Source organism: Rhea americana, unplaced genomic scaffold (assembly GCF_003343005.1).
Source record: "Rhea americana isolate MKP2758 unplaced genomic scaffold, rheAme1 scaffold_242, whole genome shotgun sequence".
NCBI lineage: Eukaryota > Metazoa > Chordata > Aves > Rheiformes > Rheidae > Rhea > Rhea americana.
In genome coordinates this window covers 20,282-45,699 of record NW_028186360.1, presented here as the reverse complement: position 1 = coordinate 45,699, position 25,418 = coordinate 20,282, and the positions used below count along the sequence as shown (strand labels likewise).

Below are 25,418 nucleotides of genomic sequence, written 5' to 3'. Positions count from 1 at the left end.
CTCTGTCCAGCCCAGCCGCGCGGGTTCCCGCGCGCCGCGGCCGCGGGCTGGCGAGGGCGGCCGGTAACGGCCGGCCAACGGCCCCCGGAGGCGCGCGCCGCCGCGTGGGAGCGCGGGCGCCGGGCAGCGCCGGCGGTTTCCCCTGCCCTTCCCTCGCCGTGCGTGGCGGCTTTATTGGCACGGTTTCGTTGAAGGATGCGCGGATTTTCAGCGTGTCGAGCAAGGTTTCCGAGCGGCTGATTGACGCACGGGGAGAAATCCGTCCCGTCCCCGTCCCCCTCCTCCTCCCGCTTCCACCCGGGGAGAGGTGGACGCACGAAATGTCCCTCCCTGAGAGGTTTGGACAGGTCGGCTTCAGTCTCATGTGCTCTTGGTCTCCCGGAAGCTGGTGCTCGGCGAGGCGAGCCGAGCGCGGGGAGGCTGTGTGCACTCCGACTTGCTCGTTTTCGCGCTGCTGTCCTGTAAACTTGTGCTTGTTCGGGGGTTGTTCTTACCTCCCCAGTTTGCTATTACTATTATTTCTTTTTTTGCCTTTGAAGAGTCTTAGTTCAGGAAGAATGTTTAAGGGGGRAAACCTGCCTGACGGGTAGCTCAAGTGAACTTCCTAATTGCTAAGGGCACCGTTTGGYTCTTGTTTTCCAGAGCGTTGCAAGAGAAAGTTCATGGGGAGCTGGAAATTGTAATTTTTAGCTCTAAGGTCATCAAGCATGGGTGTGCAGAGTACTTTCAGAAACCAAGGTGTTCGGGAAGGTGTGAAGGAGTGAACTGGGCAGAGCTGCCTTTGTGCGAAAAAATGAAATTAGGTAAAGATGAAGAAATTGGTGCATTGTGGCACCTAGCTTTGGTATTTGTCATTAACAGATATTCGTGCTGATTCAAAAATTATTAGTAGCAGGCAAAAGAAAAACAGTCTGTGGATACATGCAGTGGGAGTGGAATAACAATCTCGTACTTTGCTGAAGATACTTTCTCTAAGTTGTGAAACATTATCCTTACTGGACCTAAAGAAGAGTTTTTGGAATTTGGAAGTTCAGATCCTTGGTCTCTTTGTTAAAACTGTTGTACAGTTTTCTAAGGTTGTTCAGTTGTTACCAAATGGGTTTGCCCTTGTGTAAGTCTAGCAGCTTTAGGTCTACCTATTATGAATTTGTTTTTTACTAAATATGTATTTCAGTATGGAGTTTTCCCASTGCTTTTAGTACAAGCTTCACTTCTTAAGATTACCTCATAGACAGTGTTTTTTGTTGTATTTTTAAGGGATTGGCATATTCAGATTCTTGCTGTGATTTGTAAAAATTAAAAGGTCATTCTGTGTTTGTCCCTAGCGTCTATATCAAATTGAGAGTCTGGTGAGTGTTTGTTTTGGTAACAATACAACGTCTTCAGAAGGATGAGTATTATTTGTACACAGTGTACAATAACTACTACTCTCAGTTTAGTCCATTAAAATTTGAATATTTAAGGTGAGCGGAGTCCTTCAGAAAGCATGCTTTCAGTATTTTAGGAGATACGACAGGAAAGTTTTGTGTGGTGTCTTGAGTGTCTTCAAGAGTGAATGCTGTGTCACTTGGTTGATTATTACATCAAAAGGGTTATTTCTTTGTTGCAGAGTTTTTTTTTTTTTTAAATGAGAAAAATACATTTTCCTTTGTTTACGTGAGGAAGGAAATTAAAAGTTAAACACCATATGAGGAAATCTGTGACAGTAAAACATTCCATGGGGGTGTCGACAGCTATTTTGTTTTGAAATTTTGAAACAATTCAAGATTCTAAATTAGGACAAAAATTAGAAAAAAAAATATTTTTTTAATATATAACTTCACCCTCAAAAGTGACAGATACGGAAAATGCCTATTGTGAAAAGGTCATAAAGCTTATTTGTCAATGTAGAATGAGCTAAAGTGATGGTGTGTAAACTTAGGCTGGAGACTTAATTCAAGCTTTTTTTTCCTTTTTTTCTTTTTCTCTCTTGCTAGAATTACGAACAAGTTGAATATGGTTAGTGATTTTGTTGAAGATTATATGTCAGAGTAACATTTGTTCTGTAACACTGCAACATTCAAAGGTGAAATGTAAATATAATCATGCGCTTCTGCTTATCTGCAAAGAAAGTTTGGCTTAGTGAGAAGAGAACTTTTGTAGTGCATTAGCAAATGCACCAACTGCGAATGTTGTGAGTGCAGCTAAATGATACTTTTTATAAAGCAGCTTATGTCAAAATAAACTAYATCTAGTATCTAGTGCACTCTGAAAATGTTCCCAGAAAAGTTGGTGCATTACAAAATTCGTCTTGTAATTAGTCAAAAAATGTATTTTTTACAAGATTTTATATTTACAAGAAGATTCTACTTTTTTAGCTGCATATATCGTGTTTATCTTTTGATAAATTCACAATTTTAAAGTTAGAATTGAGTGACAATTTTCAATCGTATGTTTATGACAGTCGTTTAACAGTGAAAGCTTTATTTTTAAAACCAGCAACAATACTGACAAGGCATATTTAATAAATAGTTGTTTTATATTGTACTCCAGCAAAAGCATTGTGGGAAACTTTAGTGGTAGCTGTAATCTGAACATTGTGTATTATCCATAGTTAGTGTTTAATAGATGAAGGATAGCTGACTTGAGCAGAAGTATCTATGAAGTTTTAGGAGGAATAAAATTGTCCCCAGTAGGGGTGCTGGAAATCTCAGGAAGAGGAGCAGGCCTTTGCTAAGCAAGGAACGTTTGAAAGTTCACTGAGTCAAGTAGATCATTTTTTACAGAATTACCTGTCCAAGCAAAATTCAGTTTACCAGATTTTAAAAATGTGAAAGGAGTGGATGTAGACTGCATATTGTGAATGTAATTCTTAAGGATTTCATTACACTTGAATAGTACCTACTTCCAGAAGCAGGGCCACTGTAAATGAAAGCTGTAGGACAATACGAGGAGGATTATTTTAATGGTGATTTTGCTACTAATTTTCTGTTCATCCTGTCCGGAAACTCTGTGTAGTGGAGCCAGGCTCATTGAAATGATGTCTAATTGAAATGGCATTTGGCATCTGTATGTGACTTGTACAGATGTTCTAAAACAACAAAGTTGGTCTTTAAATTGATGAGTTACTCCAATGCTGATATAGTTCAAATGATAACTTTAGATAAGGGGATATGTCTGGAGGAGAAGAAAAGCCTGATATAAAATAGATGCAGAAAAGGGAGAGGCATTTCATAGAGGAACAAAAAAGATGCTGGTTCCAAGTTAGCAAAGTGCCTGGGTTTGTTTTTTAGCTCGAAGTATATGCCCAAGAGTTTTACTAAGCTAAAAATTAAAAAGGAAAAAAAAAATATTTATTAAGTAGATATTCTGTCTCTCCTCATGGAAATCACTTAAAGGCTTTAGGATGATGCAGCATATTGCTATTTACAGATAAGGTGACACTAAAGAATGAAGTCTGTTGGGGTGTGGGGGGAGTAGGGTGTATCGAGGTCCAAGCAAGAAACTGCAGTTGTCTTCAAGACAATAGTGGCAATGCTGTTTTCTGTTACAGATAACAACAAGTATTTTGATTGTTAAAGACTTGATCTAGTTGTGCACGTAGATCTCCATTAAGAGCTGTCAAACTGYGGACTTAAGTTCTGGGTACTCAGTGAAAAACTAACTTAGTGTTATAGTCAGTATGTGTATTTTGGATTAAAAAAAAGAGTAACATCAGTAAACTTGGGTAGAGGTTACTCTAAAGTAGCTGAGTGATGAATAAATACCATTTAAATATAATATAAACAAATTAAGTTTCTTTTAAACATGGTGGAAGATAAAGGAATTCTGAAAAATGTAAGAATTGTTTAGCCATAGATTTGTAAATAGATTATTGTAATATATATATTTTTTTTCCAGAGAAGAGGATGTCTGTTAGATGCTCTTATGTTCAGGAAAAATCTATCTAAAAATAAAAATAATATGGGGCAACCCCTTACTTTGGGACTGTTTTGGTTACCCAGCTAAAGTCTACATACAGGATGTTTAGATAATTATATCTCTGCTAGGTTTGTGAAGAACTGTCATGTAAAGATTTATAATGTGTGCTATGCTTCCTTTCTAATGGTTTTACTTTTAAGGTGAGAAGTCTCTGGTTAAGGACTACTTAGAAGTCTAGTCAGACACAGTGCATGTTCTAAATGCTGTGGATAAAAATAATGTAATGATGTGACTGAATCAGTGCAGTACTGTCAACTGCTTGAAAATGTCACATAGATGCTTTGACAGTAAGTACTACTAATTTGGATGTATATGATTTCACTAACAAATGAGGTAAAATTGACAGAGAATGTACTGCCATCTTCTTGTATGCAACTAATGACTACTATAATATGCAATTGTTGAAGTATTTCAGAATTTGCTACTTCTTTTCTTTCTCTTTTATATATATATATGTGTATATATATATATATATATATACACACACACACACACACACACACATAGTGCCTGCTTAACTGATGCTGTACATGTAATTGTGCAAGTAGACTGGTAAAAGTTACAGTCCACAGCCTGAAATAGAAAAAAAAAATCTTTTCAGGACTCTATGTAATGTTTATACTTTTTTTTTCTTTCTTTCTTTAAATCTACAGCCAGGCCCGTTTGCCCTGTCAATTTGTGTTGCATCTGGCCATTTCTCTTATTTTGCCTTTAATGTGGTTGGTTCATTTTTTCCGTGCCATGCATTCTCTTTTTCACAGCCTGCGTATTGACTTTAAATCCCCAAACCRTCTGATGTAATTAAAAAAAAAAAAATGTTTGAAAGGAAGGAAACTCAAATCTTAACTACTCATATAGCTTTTTTATTATTTTTTTAGTGCTAGCTTGTTTCCTTTCCATATTTCTTAGCATAAGTGGACCTGGCAAGGTTTATATTTTTGGTGTGTAGTTGTCTGATCTCATTTTTGCTAGTAAGATTAAAAAAAAAAAAATAAGGCTGGGACTTAAATTACTTTTTTTCTGTAAAAAATCAAACAGATGTGTGTTGCAGACATCTGACTTGCTGGCGTAGCTCTACTATGTCAAATGAATTATAATTTTAATGTTGTTATGCTTTCTCTGGTTTTATGATAAAATTTATAATTGGAGGCAGTTTAAAATCTGTCCTTTAAGATGTCTTCTTCCAGCTATGCATCCACCAGTTTGTGCTGTATATCTAGTGGGTATTACTGATGTGTTTACTGCAAAGTTAGATCTATGTTTAATTCTTGGAAGAGAAAGTTGACAGAAGTTGTTTTACACTTAAAAGTAAAATGGTTTATTTAACCACCATTAGTGTTCAAATGCTGTCTTGAAACTGAGAGGCATAATTTGTCCTAAAGCCTCGGAACTCTCCACAGTTCTCTTCCATAGCCTAAGGGAGAAGGGTTTTTTCACTGAAGGGTTTTTCTTTTTCTAAAATGATGAGTTTCTTAGTAACTTTCCCCTTTAAATCAAGCTTCTGGAAAAGTAGCCTCTTTGGATTAAATATTGCTTATAAGGAAAAATATTACTTAACTAAAGAATAATGTGCTGTTAGAATAACTGGGGCTAACGTACGGTATCCATATCCTCCTATAAAGTATCTGAAGATTAGTCAGAGTGCTTTAAAATGAGCGTTGGCTGAATAGCTAATTTGGTTGCTTTCATCATTTTGAAGCTCATTGCTGAATTTTTCAGAATGTTGGCAAATATACCAAACACCCGTTAAGTTCCAACATCTTTTAGACTGTTCTACAATAAATTCTGTATGAGCTTTCAGCAYATATGGAAGTATAATGTCTTTCAAAATCTAGGCTTTTTTGCCTATGCAGGGAAATAAGTATGGACTAGCTCTTGAACAAAGTAATTGCTGCATGTAATTTTTTTTCTGTGTGGAGTGGGTGTTTTTTCTGGTTTTGTTTGTTTGTTTGTTTGTTTCTGTGTGGATTGAGCTAAAGACCCTTTGGCTATTTTGGAGTAAAATAGGTGTGCCTACAAAACAAGTTAGGGTAGAATAGTCACTGCACTTCAATTCACACCCTAAATTATTTTACCTGTGTAGACATGCCGTAAGTGCTCCCAGCAAGTGTTACTCTTTCTGCCAGGTTTTCAAGGGTATCAAAAAGTTTTAAATTTTAGGAGATGGAGTTGTTAGGCAGCAGAGGTTGTTTGGAATGTGTGTGGGAGTTGTCCAATTTATTTGAAATGATACAAAATGTGTCCTGTGGCATTCTATGAATGAATGTGAAGAGAGGAATTTGAAGGTATGGATTTAAAATATGAGCTGTATGGCTAAGTCTTTACTTTCTCCTGACAAGTGATCAGGCTTGGTCTTGTGTAAGAGATGTGGAAATTCATGTTTTTAATTATGATTTGCAAAGAACATTATCAAAGTCAAGCTTGAAACTTTCTGTTACTGTTCTGATGTTTGGCATTTTAAAATGTTTTATTTGTTTTTGATCCAAATAGCCTYACTCATACCTGCAAATATAGTTAAAACTCTTTTATACATGGAAATATCCAAGTAAAAATAAGTAGTTGCATTACCTGCTGCATAGTGTTTTGCTGATGTCGCCCAAACTGAAGTGAGATTTCAGTAGATTACAGTTAGTGCCTGTTTTGATTTGATCTTTAGTATTAAATAACTCAGTTAAGATCTCCCCATCCCTTTCCTACCACCTTGAAGTAGACAAATATTTAAACTCATCATTTGTATTTCCAAAACAGTGTTTTTCTAAACATATCAAATTTTGAAATGTTTTCTAAGAAYGTAATATTGAGAATTAAGAAATTTTTATCATTGAAATACCTATTCCTTGCATGGTGTTTGGCATGATCTTGTTTCTCTGACTCCTAAAACTGTAGGCAAATAGAGAAAGATCTTAATTTTTGAAGGGAAGAATACCTTGAAAATTTACATATTTGCATACATGAAGTGATTCAGCATTCTAGTAAAGATTTATTTTTTTTCTTTTAACAGCTGTCTGAAAAAATATATATACTATGCTAGTTTTTTGTCCTGTTGCTGTATTGGTTGAAGGAAGTGTATTGGAACTCTAATTATTTCTATGGAAATCTTAGTTTGCTGTTATTTAACCTAATTTCTTATTTTCTTTTTCCTTTATTAAAGAAAATGAAACTTTGAGAAGCAGCCTTATCATTGTTTCTTGACTAATAGATGTTCTAAATGAAACCTCCCTGTAAAATGAGGTAGTTTAAATAAAGCTAGAGGCAGTGCTCAGGCTGCTGCCCTCTTCTTCTACTAGTAGAAAATCTGAAATAAATTTGGTTTCTTGTACAGTTTTGCTTTTGGACTTTTTTCAGGTACTTTATGTTGAATCAACTTACTGTTAGTGCTGAAAACCTTAAAGACAACTGAAGGATTTTGTCAAGAACAGTTGATTCTTTTCTTTTTCTTCCCCCCCCCTTTTCTTTGGAGGGGGGTAGGGGTGGGGAGAGGGAGGATATTTGAAGCAGATTGATTAGCCTAAGTTATTTAAAATATTAAGAACCACAGATCCTTTTGGGTAAGTTTTCTGAAGTGCTTCTGGAAGGTTTGGATTATTTATAAACTGTTACCCGCAAAGTTGTTACTGAGTTTTCAACATACTAACAGATAGCTATTCAAAAATTCTTTATCCTAGTTGTTACTTTACTTAGTTTCTAGTCGAGCAGATAAATTCTAAGGTAAAAAGTGCAAGAAGATAAATTAAGTTCACTACTATTTTTCCAGGAAGGAAAAGGGAGTGGAGGAAAGTTTCTTCCTCTTTCATTTCCAAAAGCTGCTTGACTCCTCATTCTTCCTTTTCTCTCCTCTGTGCCATTTGGTAAAGAGAGGAAGCTTTTTGGCTTGGGGTTTCTAATATCTACCTGATCAGTTTATGATGGTGCTAGAAACTCCTTTTGAAGCAAGTTCAAGTAACATAGTATTAAATGATCTGTGTGAATGCACTGTTAGTGGAGAAAGGAAAAATAAAATACTTTCGGARGCAAATCAATATTTTTAAAAATCAGATGGGGATCATGATTGAAGAAAATGTGAATTCTGTGGGCAGTAGAACAAAGACTGGCTTCCTTCCTGTCTTGTGTCAGTAACTGAACTGTTCTGTGATATACAATGCAAGGTAAGCAGTTCACACAAATAATACAAGTTTCAATATGCATTGAGCACATCCAGAAATTGATTTGCAGACTTGGACATTCATTGTTTTCACAATGAGTTAAACATTGAATGTCTCCGGTCATAGTTTTACATTCTCTTTAAGTGGGGACAGCAGGACTGGATGCTCATTTTCTTCCAATCAAATGTAGTAGTTATCCTCAGCCAGAGGACTTCTTTTCTTCTGTCATTGGCTGCAAAAATGCTTTGTATTCATGAGGGAATGGATAATACAGATGCAGGAACAAGTGAAAAGTAGAAGTATTTCTTTTTGTAGCCATGCCAGCATAAAGTAATTGTGAAACTTGGAAGTTGAAGCTCTCTGCTTCTCCRAACAGCTTTTATATGGTACAATATTTGGGCAGTAATAGGAAACTGCATTTGAAGGGGTGCATTTAAATGCTAAAGCCAGATTAGAAACAATGAGTGGTGAAAGAAGGTAGACACTGTGCTCAAGACAGAGGTCGGGAGTTTAGAAGGGAAGGGAAACAGGGGTCCTATCAAGTCTGAAAAGTGGGCTGAAGGTTAGAAGATATAATATTTAAGATATGGGCATTCCCCAGCAAGAGCTAGGGGTGTAATGCAGGAGTTTAACTTCTGTGAACTAGCATACATAATTGCATTACACATAGGGAGAAAAGAGCAAGTTTGTCAGTGAATTTTCTAAATTGTGGTCAACTGCAACAGCACTGCTTGAGTAGGAATCATCTGCAATGTTTGATACATCAATAATTGAAGCACAACATAGTGTTTCTCCCTAGTAATTGTTTTAGATTTTCATGAATTCTCTGACTTTTTTTAATTAAATGTGAATTTACACTGTAGCTTTTCATAAGCTAGGGCACTTGCTTTCTTCTTCTTTCTGAATCTGTTACAGAAAACGTGCATGGCTTAATTATCTCTATATCTCTGTWGCATTTGGTTTGTTTGCCATTTGCATCAAAAGTTACTGCAGAAGATGTATGCTAAATGATGCCATCAGCCTTATTCTCATAGAAAGGCCAATCATTTGAAGGAAATTCTGATTACATTGCTTAGTTTAGTTACCAGGTTTTGCCTATGTTATGGTAATTTAGTAATTGCTCCAACTAGTTCCAGTTTTGAGAATAATACTACCAAAAAACACTCATTACATTTTAGTAAGTTTGTTCAGCATCTGGTTGCATGATTTCTAGACCAGGACACAAAAGGAAGCAGTGTAAAAAAGCAAGTAGAGTGAAGTGAGTTTTGACTACAGCCAGTAGTTTGGCTGGATTAAGTATATCATGAAACTATGCTGTTAGTTCACTGATAACTTGTCCATATACCTGCAATAGAAAAGGAAGTGTACAGGTTTTGAGGTTGACAGTCACTTGGTCAGTAGGATTGCAGGTGATGGCCAAAGTATGGATTTGCCACAAAGGGGTAATGTTTTAAGCCTCTTTTGAAAGAGGGGCAAGATGGAGAAGACTGTTCTTTCTAATAAATATTCGAAAGGGAAAGGGATCAGCTTAATAAGGATATGCACAGAAGAACAACATTAAAACTTGCAATAAAAATTACAAGTCTATGGTTTTCAAAAACATTGCTCTTGTAATGTGCTTGTGGAACTACCTTTTTTTTTTTTTTAAGATATAAAGATTGACAAACACAGCAAAAGGAAGCTAGTGGCTGTAACTTAAGACTGAATGCAAGATGATTGGAAAGATTCTGGAAGTGAAAGCAGCAAAATGAACTTCTGACAAGGTGAAAATAAGCTCCTGGATGAGTACCTCATAGGTAATCTTAAAAGAGGGTGGAAAATCTTTAAAGTAGAAAAAAGAAAAATGATTTGAACCTTTACCTCTCACTGAAATTCTCAATCAAAGGATAGAGAAAAAAAAATGTTGAATAATATTGAGACCATTCTGAAGGATCAATTGGGAGATACTAACTTAAGGAGCTGCTGGGATAGTACCAAGGCCAGAGGAGCATTGTACTGGGGAAGAAATCAGTGAAGAGGTCTGTCTTTCCAGTTGTGGGGAAAGCAGGTCACAGAGTAAGAGCTTACTGATGAGTTGGGTACTCCTTGACCTGCTTATTGTTATATTCTAGACAGTCTTTAAGTCTACTTAAAAATTTTAAAAAATGGATTTGAAATCTGAATAATGTTTCCAATATTTAATATCCCAGGATAAAGATCAAACTTCTATTCTGAATTACCCTAACAGCAAAGTAAAGTTTTAGTTAAATGAGAAAGTTTAGAGGAGGATACATCTTAAAGATTGGGAGGAGGAGCAGAACTCTAATTTCAAGATAGGGAAAAGCCTACTTAGAAGTTCTCAGCCATTTTCTTCTTCTCTATATTTTTATGATGTTTTTCCTTCATCTCTCTAATCCTTCTTCTGGAACTTTCCCCTCCTCTCCCTCAAAGCTACCTCTTCCACACTTAAGAAATACTTCATTTTGAGTTGAGTGAGAGAGCCTGTCTACCTGATGGATTAATTTAGGCAGTGAATAATTGGCTTTTGAAGCAGAATTTGCAGCATTACAACTTCAGCTGTGTTCTAATTTTAGAAAAAAAATCATGTTATTGTGCAATGTCTAGTTTTAGAAGGAAGGTTGTATGAAGAACTTTATCGTCTTTTTTTTAACATGTTGGCAAGTTTATGGAGGGTATGTAGCACTCTAGTTAGACTACATTCTTAACTATGAAAGAGCTTTCCTAATTAGTATTTTTATTACGATTTATAAGAGGTAGAACTAAAGGTTCCAACTCTGCTGTTAAGCAGAGAAGACCTATTTCAAATGAACAAACAAGCCCGGGTTGTAGTGGGAAAGGAGTGAGTAAACTAACTGGCTGATGGTGGTGTTGAAGGAGACCGTGTAACATAACAGATGTTCCTACTATTAGAGCAGTCCATAGTTAATCATAAAATTAGAGAGTTCATTTTGATGAAGCTTTTTAAGCACTTTCGTTCACAAATCGTTGTTCCCTTAACAGTAGTAGTATTTTTCAAATTGTACCTGTAGCTGATTGAGATATCAAGACTTTTAGAGTACAGTACTGCTCTTTTTCACCTTCTGAAATGCTAAATTGACATTTAAAAGACAAGCAAACTTGTAGCAGTGTGGTGTGGTCCTTGATTTTGAGAATGGAGTATCCAGTTTAGAARTGTAACGTCAACTCATAGAATAGTTTTAGGCTGGAGAGGACATCTGGAGGTAGTCTCATCCAGCTTCCCACTCTTTTACAGATAACTTTTTAAATGTTTCCAAGAATGGAGATTCTAGAACCTCTCTGCTTAATTTGTTCCTATGTTTGACTGCACGAATTGTGAAGAATTTTCTCCCTGTGTCTAATCAAAATCTCTTATTGAGACTTGTGTCCGCTACTTCATGCACTTTAATTTGGTGTAGGTTAATATGTCTCAGTAGAAGGGCTAGAATAGTATTAAACTCATCTGATAATCTAGCTTTAACTCTGATTAGTATAAGAAAGCACGCTGTTCGGGGAATTAATTCTCTTGTATATTAGTTGAAATCTGTGAAGTGACTCTTTCAGTTTTTGACAAGGCCCAGAAACAAAGAAAATCATGGTATAAATTTGAAAAAGAAGTCTGTTGAGGAGTTTGTTTCCCAGCATGTTTTATTCCTAGATGACTTTATTAAGGGTAGACAGAACTGTTCCTTGAAGCCTTAGAATTGCTGTAATAATAAGAAATTGAAAATAACCATTGTAATGATGGTTTGAATATATAGTTGTTGTGAATGAGAGAAATAGGAGACAAAAGTGAACTGAACATGCCTATGCCAGTTTTTCAGTTGTTGAAGACGTTTGTCCTTGTCTTTTATTGGAAATGTAATATGGAATGTGTGTAGTTATTTTTGTATGTTTTTTTTTTCTACTACCATCTTTCCAGAGCAATCTTTAGTTGATCCAGTGATAGCAGGAAGCGTATTATCTCTGTACTCTCACAGAAGTAGAGTTCACCAAATTAACTGCTTTGGTTATGTAAAGCCTTGTAACTTAAAAATAAATCTTATGCAGTATAAATGTTGTAGTGTAAGGCAAGCAGCTCTGATGCTGTAGTGGCTAGCTGACATTGACAGAGGTTTTGCTTTTCTTCACCATTGTCCCTGGTTGCATAGCCCATCTTCCCTGCCAGTTTGGATGCTAACAAGGCCATGGCATGAACCATTCCAGCTTTTCAGTCTATTAGAAAATCAGAAAAATCTGCTTCTTTTGAGGGTAGAAAAGGCCTTATTTGAAGTCAGTGAACACTACAATAAAGTTTATCATATTTGTCATGCTAATTCTATCTGAAATGCAAAGTAGTATACGCAGACAGTAAAGAGAGGAAGCATAGGATGTATTTGTTGTCAGCTCCCAAAAGCAAGTAGATAAATGAWTGTGCTACTTAGGTTTGGTTAAGTTAAAATGCTTTTCTTCAAATTTAAATTCTGTTAGGTAGCTGTTAATACACTAGTAACTACTATGTATGTGTCAGGGGAGAAGAGAAGGCACTAACTGTGAATTTGGCAAATATATTCCAGTGGAAGCAAAAATTGTAAGTTATTGATGCATCAGATAAAAAATTAGTGACAGACTGCCACTTTTGAAAAGATTCTGCTAACTAAAATGCAATTTAGTGTTGCAAATAATAACTGSATATAATGTATTATCATAAATAGGAGCTTAATTTTGATGAGAGGACTCACAATAAAAGTATGCCTATTTATAGAGACAGACCTGCTTTTGGTGCTGCCAGATTTAACTGGAAGCTCTGTAACTGTTGTTAGTCTGTACTTGTGTTAGGGCTGGCACTAAAATATCTTGGATGTGGTTGTTGCTCACGCTGCAATGAAAAGCAGGCATTTCATTCTACTTGTGAGCTAGAGAGGGAGGAAGAAAAAGTGTTCTGAGATTTGGGCATCACTTTGGTACGTAGACATTCCTCCTCAGTTCAAGGTTATGGTTCATACATCTAAAGCTGTTGATGTTTCTTCTCTCTACAGTGAGTCTGTCAAAAATTAATAGTAATTAATGGTTAATAGAGAAGCTTTGACAGTAGCTTTTCTAGCAGTTTCCAACTTTTGAGTACTCACGAATATTCTTGCAGATCATAGAATCTCTGGTCATGAGTGTTAAATTAAAGTCATCCACAACTACTGAAGCTTGTCTGGGTGAGGAGAACAGCAGATGAGCTGTTCTGAGCCTGCATAGCCTACATTCATGAATTTCTTTTAGATATCGTCAAAGAGAGCTCAGTATAGGTTAAGTCTTTGTATGCCAGTATAACCCTGTTGGCATTTCTCTGGCTGAAGAGTAGCAAAGCTGGCATGGATGGATTAGTAAATGTCCGATTTCAAGTTGTTGAGAAGATTTTTATGCACTGGTAAAACTAAGTGGTAGAGAAAAGAGATAGCTTGACAAACATTTCTCTTGGAGGCAGAGCTCACTTAAACACCTGCCCTCTCTAATTACTATTATTTGCCTCTTATTCCTGCCCTAGTCTTCCCCCTTCCCTTCTGCTGACTTAAGAATACATGTGGCTACTTAACAAACTGGCTTGTAGAACTGATTTAGTTGAAGAATAGTATTTAAAAACTAAATGTGTTTAGTTTTGGGGCTATTTGGCCATTTTTTTTCCTGACCTAGTTTGCTGAACAGAATCATAAGTACTTAAGCCCTTGCAATAGGGGAGGTAGAGTAGAGGTGGAAATGAGCGGCCAAGGGATGTTGATATTGAAGACAGATGATCTTTTTTTCTGGTAAAACTGACAGCAAATGCTCACGCTGTGGAAGACAGTTTAACTTGGTAGTAGCATTTGAAGTAAGATTTCTCTCTAAAGATTCTTAATGATGCAGAATTTCAGCATATGGAATAATACAACTTTAGGTAAATTTAAAGTATACAAAAGTGGTTTTAGTAATTTCTTGGTTAAAAATAAGTTGAACTGCACTGTAAACCTGTAATACCACCTTTCTATAATATAAAACAGTAAAAAACATATTATGTCTTACTCCCATCTATCTGTATATGCCTAATTCTGTAAAGACTGAATGTGCTGCAGCTGTTTATTTGTAACAAAGTAATTTATTAATAATAAACTTTGTTAATCTTTCTTATGCTATTGTATTTCAAAGATAGAGATTTTGTTAGTCAGTTTGGCTTGGTGTCTGAAATACATGTGCTGACAGTGGCCTTGGAAATATTTTTCTTCCCATGGAAATGAGAATATGCTATTTTATGCAGAGAAATTTGAAAGAGCACTATGGGTTTGTTTTTCTTTAGAAAATCCAGAAAATAGGGGAACAAGCAAGTAAAAAACCCTTAAGGATGTTTTCAGTGTCTGCTGATAGCACAGGTTAGATAAAGGCCTTTGAGGTGCCGGGAGTGTTTTTTGTTTTGTTTTTTGTTTTTTTTTTCTTTCTTTCCCTTAACTTGCATAACTTAATGTGGAAATAGTGAGCAGCTCTGAAATTGCAGCAGAGAACTTTTTTTTTTTTTTCTTCCTTAGCCTAAGAGAGTAATAGTATTTCTTGACCATAGATTTTCCTTGGATCTCTGCACACTTAACAAGAAGTTTTGGATAAATGAAGTAGTCTGATATTGCTTGGCAGATTATAGTAGTAATTAATAGTAAACTTTCAGTCTTTTTTTTTTTTCAAATCTGGCAATACCTGTATGTTCTGTTGATAGATTATTTTCAGGTATTGATAAGTATAATAAAGTCTATTGGAAACTGCTTACTCTAGGGAGTTGTAGAATAGGATCAAGAAGTATATTGTTTTGTTTTGCATTTAAAGTGCATGAAGTAAAATACTACAAATTTCCGAATTTCTAAGTAATAAATTTTGGTTCATCATAGCCAAAAAAAAATGTTTAGCTGTAGTTCAACAACTGCTTGGTAGTATTCGTAACACTGTGTTGCTACTAAGTGCTGTGTAAAATCCTGTAACACATGAAGATCATTTGAGTTGAATTTATTTGATAGTTTGGGAAAATTAAGACCCATTAGTCTAACCTTACTGTATTGGTTTTGATACTTGCAAATTGTTGTCTTTTTCAGTGTTTATAGCAAGTATTGACTAGGGGGAGAGATTTATGGAAAGATCTTGTTAATTCTTCTTCCCTTCTCTTGCTAAAACTGTTCTTTTTGATGTTTAATATAAGCTGAAAGTTTTCCTAAATTCTGTTGTCTAAACAAAAAATATTGTTTTTCATTTGTGGAAAAGCATAGAAGCGTGTTTTTTTTTTTTAATAAACCCCAAATTTTATGGATGCCTAAAGGAGTTTGATGATGAATTCTGAGTATAACATGCAGTAATTTCTTCATTATTGAGGTTATATATGCTCAGGGACTTTCATGCTGTCTGGATCTGATAACAGCTTAAAGTGCAGGTCTACCATCCCAGATCAAACCTGATATAAAAACAGTACTGGTTTATGGTATAATTTTATGCACTGTTGTTTTTCCGTAGTGTTCTGAATTCATAACAATTCCTTCTTGCTTCAGAGTTGTGTGCAAGTGTTTGTGAAGCCACAGTTGTGGTTAGGATCATCAAACTGATTAGCACTTTAGAAAAAAATAGTCACAGAACAAGTTTTTATGTATTGTGGGTCAGTTTGGTTCTGCTTAGCATGCCTCCCTGCAAGAAGTAGAATGGATGTGGCTCAAAGGGCAATATTGGGATGGGAATAAAAAGTTTAGAAGGATGGAATCATAGTTAGATGTCATTCGTTGCTGCTGAAGAAAGTGCTTATACCGTCAATGTATACTATTGAATGTAAGCTAAGAAGTTTATGGCATCTGAAGTGACAGCTCATGAAGTTAGCTCGGATGTATGCTCTGAGCTTTCCAGTGCTTCCAGTCCAGAGAACATAGTGGAAGTGCATCACTGTGTTCTCAGAGCTGTAGGCGTACTTACAGGGCAGAGGAAGTTAACTGTGAGCTAGAACAGATTCTGAAGCTGAACAGTGTAGTTCATGGGGCAGTGCTGTGCAGTTAGGTAAGTTTCCTTAGAACTGGAGGTTCTGAAAAGCAAGCGTGGAACTTCACATTTGGCTTTATGGGAGGTAGAAGTAGCGTGTCACCTCCCCCCCACCCACCTTCAGTCAGAATTATTTTTTTCCTTCATTGCTCTAAGCAAGAAAACATGATGAGTTATTTTTATTTTTCAGTTTGTACCAGATTGCAATGCAGGTTCTCTTTGGGGTTTTATACTCTCCCCGCCTTTTATTTTTTGCTTCTTGGAAATGTTGAAGTTGTTGGTTAAGAGTACTCCTCAGTGCGCTGGAATATCATGTGTGTATATATAAAGTATATAAATAACTTTTTGATCGTAGGATCATTGACAAATAAGAACTGAGAAGTTGCACTGTGCATGTTATTTTTAAATACTGCCAGAAAGAAATTCTGAGTAGGAGGAACATAATGTAATTTTGTTACAGCTTAAAATATTGTGTAATATTAAGCATAATTACAAACTAACAGTACCCTTTTAAAAGAGCAGACACCTTYATTTATTATCCCACGTTTTCCATTTCAGAAAATTAAAATTCACATTTCTTCTAAAATTTGGTGGGATAGCCAAAGGAACTTAAAGTATTTGACAGCAATATGACTGATTGAATAGAGAATTTAATTTAGAGAATTATCTGTGTGCTTGTCTGTCACTGATGAATATTGCCAAAATAATCAAAGAAAAATAGAACATTGTTTTTTAAAAAGGCTATTTCTGTATTTTGTAGGCAAAACAATAGTGATTTAGCTCAGTTGGTTAGAGCGTGGTGCTGCTAACACCAAGGTCGTGGGTTCAATCCTTGTATGGGCTACRGTGAGGGTTGGACTAGATGATCACCAGAGATCCCTTCCAACCTTTCCATTCTATGATTTGAGCAGCTACTTTTCTACACTTTGTCTTTCCTTGTGAACTTATATTAGTTGTAGTGTACACACTTTGGTCTTTGAAGGTAAGTAGTTGACTGATTTAAACTTTCAGTGTCTCTAACGCTTATTGTAAAGCATATGGATCTTCTATAAATTCCTTAAGAAATTCTTAGCAGAGTTTATTCAGAARAACAAGCATGCACATGCTAGGACACTGCCTTTTCCTTTTTTAAAATTTTCCATTTCCAGATACCTAAGCATGAGTGGAAACTAAAAGGAACAGCTATGTTTTGTTCTTGTAGGTGTATTTTTTTTTTTTTAATCGTTGTTTAGGTAGGTTGAGTATGTCTCATTCATAATACCATAGTTAAAACTACCAATTGGTCAAAAGGGGGATTATTTTTGTTCATTTGTAGTGTACTTGATGGTACTCTAAAATTACCTTTGTTCTCTCATTAGATATAATTAATTAATGTCCCATGCGCTTAGATATTCTTGAATCTCTGTAACTTGGGGAATTAGGTAGCTGTAATATTAAAATTAATGAAAAAATATAAGTAGTAGGAGTAATGGAGACCACAGTGTGGAAATACTCAACTATAAAGAACAGGTATTGAGGGGCCACTTTAATTCTTCAGTGCTGTTTTGCGCTTTGGGAGGACTAATTAGGTTCTATGCAGCTTTGGACCCCAGATGTTAAGCCTTTGCATTTAAGTGTGACAAGTACATCTTAAAGAATAATTTGAATTGGTATAGACATCTGGAGATTGTCTGGTCCAATCACTCTGTTCAAGCTATGGTCAGCTGGAACAGGATGCCCAGGAATGTGTCTGGTCGAGTTCTGAATATCTCCAAGGGTGGAGACTCTACAACTTCCCTACAACTGTTCCAGAGTTGATCTACTCTCACAGTAAAGAAGTATTTTCTTGTGTTGAAATGGAAACTCCTGGCTTTCTATGGCATCAGGATGATTGCCATGTCTGGAATGGACAGTTCACCAGTCCTTGATGTRCCAGATTGACTCTAGAATCAGCTGGGATGGGGAATGGGGACCAGGGAAGTGTCTCGCCATGTTTCCCAGTGCTACCCTGCCCCTGGCAAAAGGGTGCAGGGAATTTTGGCGGGGTTTCCCTCCTTAGTGTGAAGGTCAGGTARGGTTAACTCAAGGTATTGCTAGGAAGTCATCCTGTACTTCAGGAGGCGAGCATTTTCTATAAGCAGTGTGACTGCTTTAGAGTTTACTCCAGAAACAGTGTAACTGCTTTAGAGTTGTGTTTTCTCTCTACTGTCTGATTTAGAAAAAAATTGTCCATAGTAATTGAATTGACTATATAGTTGCTTTCTTTTGCGTAAGTGTTCTCAGAATGGGATTTTAAGCAGTTGCATGGTTTCTGTAGGTCCTTTGTACAAAGAGGATGATGCAAGTAAGAAAGAAAAAGATTTTAAAACAATAGAAATCAGTAGCAGAATTCAGAAGCTGAAATAAGAACAGTGTGTGACACAACTTGTGGGCAGTGCTAAGATAGTTCAGTATCATGTTTTCATTTGCTAAGTTGAAATTGCTTAACATTATATTGTCCTGGTTTTATAAGACAGAACAGGATTAACTATTTAGATACATTGCTTGAGCAACTGTGCTAATGTAAGGAATATCTTGAAATTTTATTTTTATATCAAAAGTTGACTAGTTCTGACATAGATTTTATAATCCACTAGCTTTTCTGATTTGCAGTTCTAGCTGCAAGTCTAGTAGGACATGCTTTAATGGAAATATGTGTAGGCCTTTTTTCTTATATAGCAAAGTGAAAGTTAAGTAGTTTGTTACAGTTTAGAGTACTTATGAATGTGAACAATAGAGATGGTTGAATAAGGTTATTCGAGAAATGCTTCTCACAGCCAGGTACTGCTAATGCACCARTACGGTGTATACAGTACTTCAACACAATCTCTGGCAGCAAGCTGTGTTTGTATTTTTTACAGTCTTCTAATCCTCCAAATCACTTATCTTTCCAGGGATGGAGGTAGTGTCCAGCACCTTTCTGTCCCGTTTTTGCCTCCTCGGTTCCTGACTCAGCATAGACTGTCCTTGTTTATGCTACTTTTTATCCCAGTTTCTCAAATAAAGTTTTCTAGATGTATAGTTTTTGGGACAAGCTCTTAATTTGCTTTAGGAATTTTAAGTAGCATTTGCTTATAGTCCCAATATGATAGATYGATCATACTGTGAGAGTTAAAGTTTTCATATATCCTCTACAAGTTTCCCCTGCCATTCCCCATTGTTTTTCTCATACTCTTTTCTGAGATAAGGGATAGAAAAAGAATTAACCTGTTACCACAATACATGTGTTACAACACTGTAGTAGTTCTTTGGTGTACGGCTGCCCAGAGACATGCGAATATAGTTCACTTGTTTTGGAAAAGGGCTTCAAAAAGAAGATAAGTTGATAGATTTTCAGGGTTTATGGGAATTAGTATTACACGAACACCTTCATGACCTTTTAGTTCTTTTCTTGGATATAATTTTTTCATAGCATAGAAACATACGTTTGTTTTCTTTGCACTCAGTGTTGTTTGTTTTCCTAGGGATTGATTGTGTAAAAAAGCCTTTTCTAATTTGTTCTATACATATTTAACTCTATGCGCTGCCAGTGATCTTGGCACATTGACATTATATCTAGAACAAATGAGTAACTTTTTTTGTTATAACTTTGCATAAACAACAGTACTCTTTTTTGTTTTCTATGRCTTTTTATTAAGTGCCTCAAAGATTAAATCAGTTATGTATGTTGTGCCCTAATAGCAGCTGAACCTAGTGTAAGAGGAGAGTGTTCCTGTAAGTTGCATATTTTGTTAGATGAGTGACCTGAGTGTGCAGAAGTAATGCTGTTTTAAAAAGAAGTATTTGTCTTCTTGTAAAGTATTATTTTTCTACCATTTTAGCACATTAGGTAACAATGATGTTCATGACCGAATAGTTGAAGAGATTTGATTTGTATGCTGGATGGGATTTATTTCTCTCAGGTCTTAGAACCTTGTTTGCAGGGTCTTCTGAAGCTGCATTTCAGTTGTATGAAACAAGGACAGGACTTATTTGATTTTTTTTTCTTTGTTGCTAATCTAATTATATGCGGTTTCCAGATAGATCTCTGATTTTGATGAGTGGGGCTTATCTGGCAGTTTAATTTTCGTTAAGAAAGCTTTTTCCAGCCCATGTCGTTTGTTATTCTCCAGGAAACAAGGCTAGAAAAGGCTGTGTTTGATGCAGTATTAGTAAGTGAACACAATCCATGCTTTGTTTTTATGGGTTATACTAATTTAGTAATGTCAGTTGAGTTTTTGTTTGTATTTTGACTTCATTTTCCATGTCTTGTGGCTGAACCTGACCAAGATGATTTTGGTGCTCTGTATTATTTAAAAATTGAGATTCTATCTTTCTGTCATTTAGTGATACTATGTGTATAATTTAATTCCACTGAATGGAATATTTTGTCATGTTTTTACTTTGCTTAGTATAGCATATTATGTATTTGCTGTTAGGATGAATATGAACYCCCTTCTCCCAAACTTACTGATAAAGTATAACAATTTAATGTGTCTTGCATAAAAATGGATTTCAGGCTCTCAGACTGCTGTTACCTTTTGTTGAATATAAATGAAGATCTAGTCGTGAGAGTAAACAGGTTGCAATGATTTCCTTTGCAAGGTTGTCATAAAGTCAGGTAGAACTTGGATCTAAAAAAGTTATTATACAGAAAATAGACTTCTGCGTACAACAGCAAAGAACTTTTAATAACTTGGATAAAATTGTCTTCATGACTGTCAAGGAGCTGGGGTGGCAAGGTAGCACGTTTTACTCTGTCCTGAAGAAGACAGCAAATCCATTTGCTCTGTTCACATTTGCTTACCTTCATTAATTATAAGGGCTAGAATTATTTTTGCTCAAATTGTTTATGCTTGTTTGAGTATATATTACTGTTGAATATATTATTGAATATATTACGGGACTTTTCAACATTGCAGTCTGTGATGGCTATCGTGAATGCTGTTTCCAGTTATTCAGTGAATTATTATGGGTTTGTTACAGAGTGCAGCTCTTGAAGAAGTCGATCTTTGACGTAGTGGTTTTGTTTCAGGATGCTGTCAAAATAGTCCTTGCTAGCACTGTTGTAGTGTATGGACCTTCATTCTCAAAAATGCTGAACAGATTTTGGCATATTCTAGCAAAGCATTTGTGTTATAATATGAAAGTACAACTTCATTGCCTTCATTGCCAACAGTCCTGAAAAATACAAAAAAAAAGCACCTAGTTCCAGAAGAATGATTAGTAAAAGTGGAATCTGTGTCCTGTTTGTGTCCAACTGAACATTTTGAATGTTATTAGAGTACCTTTTACTCTAATGGTAAGCAGGGGAGGAGGGGGAGAGAGCGCTTGAGCATGAAGAGGTAGGTCTCCTACTCTAACTGTTCCAAAACTATGCACATATGGTAGAATTTGTAGACTTTTTTGGAGCTTGAGTGGTTAGCTGGGAGGGTTGCACTAGGGGCACCTTTCTCCACTTGAAATCTAGTCCAGAAGCCTAGTTTAGGGGGTGATATTTGTCTGAAGAGGGCAAACCCTGTGAGGAAGAAAAGGTTTTTGTCTGCCTTTAACATAGTTGTCCAGAAGTTAATTTACAAGACTACCTGTAAGGATTCAAGCCAGCATTACTGTTTCCAGTGGGAATTCTGACTTGTTCTTCACCTTTTAAAATCCATTGTCTATCTTTATAATGCTGCCTGAGGTGTTTAAGGCAAAGTCTGTGAATGATCCCACTGACTTGTAATTAAATTTTTTTTTCAGCATCTATCACTCAAGTATAATTTTTTCTTTTTTTTTAATTGGGACTATATTGCAAGCATCTGATAGATATTAAATAAATGTCKCTATCCTGCCTGTTTAGTCATTCTAACTTGCTCTGAGAGTAGAGGTCAGAATTCATACTGTTAACATGCTATTGTCACTTGTAGAATAAACATGGGTCAAACCGGAAAAAAATCTGAGAAAGGACCAATTTGTTGGCGAAAACGTGTGAAATCAGAATACATGAGACTGAGGCAGCTCAAGAGGTTCCGACGTGCAGATGAAGTAAAGGTATGCTGTTGTTTGGTTATTTAGTTTAAAAAATTTATCAAAACTTTTTTTTTCTGAAGTATGAGTTGGTGTGATTCTCTAAATTGTCCTGTAGTTAGCACCTAAGATGACATTTTCATGAAATATTTTGTTAATGTATTGAAAACTAGTTTTAATTTTGTGACTTTATAAGCAGGTGTTATATCTCACACTACATTTATATCTAGTTTAGCATGGAATTACATTCCAAATGGAATTAGAGAGAATATGTGGCTAAAGGAACAGCCATACTTACTGAATATCAGCAGAGATTCTGGAGAGTATCTCTGATTAAACCAGATATAAATGAAAACATGTTCAGAGTCAAAGAAAGGGATAATGAAAGATATTGAGGCTGACTGGCATTTAAACAAAACTAGAATGGTTCAATTTTGAGCGCATTTCTTTCATCTCCATTCATGCTTAACTTTTCAGTAAATGTTACAATGCTTAAGAAGTTAGCAGGTGTGATTTATTTGTAATGGTTAAAATTTGTGTTTAATTTTTAGAGTATGTTTAATTCTAATCGACAGAAGATACTGGAAAGAACTGAGATCTTAAATCAAGAATGGAAACAACGTAGGATACAGCCTGTACACATCATGACTTCTGTGAGCTCATTGCGCGGGACCAGGGAGGTTGGTTAACATGTGTTGTGGTAATTCCAATTACAAGGTTGTCAGCACGTTTTTGTTCTATTGCTGGAAAGTTGGCTGTTTGTTTGTTTGATGTTTTTGTTGTCTGTTTTGGGTTTTGTTTTTGTTTTTTGCATGACATGACTTGGCAGCTAAATACTTGTCTTATGAGTCTGTAAAGGAATTATTACTTACTTCCATCAGATAACTTCTGGAAATAAATAGCAGCCTTTCTAGCTTTGAACTACACATAGAACTGAAACAGCATCTTTACTTCTGAAAATATTTCGATCGTTACTAAGTAGCCTTTTCTCAAATCTTTTTGCCTCGGAGATATTTAGTAAAATCTCAGTCCTGTTAGAGTTGACCCCCCATGGTGCAAATGAGGAAATAGTTTGGCTTCTGTTGGATTAAAACACATGAAAGTTGTGAACATAACCATTTGATCAAGTCTTCTATATACTAATTGGTCATTTACCCACATAAACTCTAAAGGAGTTAATTGATTTGGTGCACTCCCTGTGTTGCACATTCAAATTGGACACTAGATTTGTGAAAAATCTCTTCCATGATTGCAATGCAGTTTGAAAACTTAAACTAGATTTTATGTTGGTAGCTTGGATAGCAGTTGAAGTCCATCCCAACTCTATGCTTTCAGCCCAGGTTAATTTATATCATTTCTTAATTGCTCTGTAGACACTTAAACTGAGCCAGTTCGAGGATATTTGACGTGTAATAATATGAAGAGCTAACTCTTAGTAGGATGAATATAGAAAGACATTACTGTGAATAAGTTAAAAAAAAAATCTTCAAGGAAGTTTGTTAGACTCTCCTTTTTTCATCTCTTAAAGTTTTCAAAGGGGACTGGRGGGTGTGTTACACACAGGTGTGTTTGTTTGCATGTGTGTTCAAATGTAAGAAGGAGGGTACTTTTGCCAGGATGTTTTCTTTTAAACTTGATTGAATACATAATTACATATATACGTGTAAAGGTGTATATAAGTATATATGTATGTTTGTGCAAATATCACATATACTGTAGGATCAGAACTTTTTATAATAGGCTGTAGTAAATGACACAGGTACAAGTCTAATTTTAGTTTTTTGATAGTAATCATATCTTACCAGCAGAGTTAGATTCTGAACATATTATTCTTTTCTCTGTAGCTGAATTCAGCATTCTTTTATGTTAATTTCCTGTCTAAATTGATAAAGTACATCACCAGTGACTTCATTCAAATCTAGTCTATCTCATGAATCAGAAGAATTTTAGTACTTAAGTTAAGTGTTGCCATAATTCAAAGTACAAGAAATGAGACAGAGAAATGGTAGGGATTTTAAAAGATTTTTAAAAAATCTTTTTTATTAATATGCTCTATTTCTTCAGAGTTGTATGGGACATTGACTGCAGTTATCTGATGAAAAGGTTTTATGAGAACCTTCATGTGTATGGTAAAGATTGCAAGGTCTCACTGGTGACGTAGCTCTTTTCTCTGTATGTGTTTTCAGTTCATTGGCTAATCTGGTTTGCAAAAACTAGAGACCATAACGTGTGTATTGTGGTAGGCTAATGAACATCAAGCTGAGCTCCAAAGCAAAGCGACTGGGGAATGTATCTGAGATTTGGTACCAAACAGTGGAGTCATCTTGACATAGCTTATTTGTCAGTTTGCAACTTATAGTTCCACAGACAAAAGTAATTTTTAAAAATTTTTTTTACTTTTTATTTTTTATTTTTTTTACTTTTTTCACTAAAAATGCATGAAAAATTTTCTAGATGGCTCCTAGCTAGAAAACTCAGTGTTAACCTGAGATGGGTATAAAGTATTAAGGTGTATTGATATACACAGCAGAAATCTAATTTTATTGCCTGCAGCTAGGGGAAAAAAAAGTCTGACTTTTGTCATTCTACCAGGGTACTGTCTCTGTATACTGTTTGTTACATTACTTTGTGTATTTCTTTAGAAATGTGAAGCTCTGTTCATCTTTCCCTTCTGGAAAGGAGAAAGATCTTTTGTCTCCACTTCCTTTTTTCCTTTCAGGTAGCTATGATAGCTGTTCTAAACTTTGTTTTACCTACCTCCGAATCTTTTGTCATGCATTTCCTGGCTGTGTATGTTCCTATCTGCTTCTACTTGTAACTTTTTTCAGAATTCTTCATACTGCTTTACAAGTAATTGAGAAAAAGTGTCTGTATTTCTATGGCATGTTTATCTTTTGGAGGCTGCATAAACCTCTGAGTCTCCAAATACATTCCCATAGCTAAAAACTCATTGACATGTCTGGAGTGGTCTACTAGGAGTTAGTTTTCACTTTCCTCTGTTTTTTTGTAAACAGTAAGCACAATAAAATGTTTGAAGATAAGATAAAGATAAGTAGACAATAGCAGAGAAAGAGGACAGGAGTCAACAAGATATTTGGAGCRTCTGTTTCCAAAAGACATCTTGCTGACAAAAAGTATAATTTATTTATTTTAACATAAAATTTATGTGGTTTCTGCAGTGTATTGATCTAAAACCAGGTGAATTCAGCTGCCTCTGTCTTGAGTAAATACACTCTTAGCACCAGTGTAGCAGCAACAGGTACTAAATCTGTTCTGACGTAACAAACATGATCTGTATTGCAGGCTGAGTAGTCT

The 25,418-nt window shown here is 35.7% G+C and overlaps 1 protein-coding gene across 8 annotated transcripts in view; it reads left to right on the top strand.

The window, feature by feature from the left end:
- Window positions 1–25,418, top strand: part of EZH2 (enhancer of zeste 2 polycomb repressive complex 2 subunit) — a 42,111-nt gene that overhangs the window by 1,388 nt on the left and 15,305 nt on the right. For 3 of the 8 annotated variants that reach the window (XM_085306620.1, XM_085306615.1, XM_085306622.1), the window contains exons 2-3: window positions 22,004–22,127; window positions 22,655–22,783. In XM_085306620.1, coding sequence (XP_085162746.1) covers window positions 22,011–22,127; window positions 22,655–22,783 — 246 coding nt within the window. In that variant the 5' untranslated portion in view covers window positions 22,004–22,010. The other 5 variants (XM_085306619.1, XM_085306618.1, XM_085306616.1 and 2 more) reach the window with 5 other exon arrangements.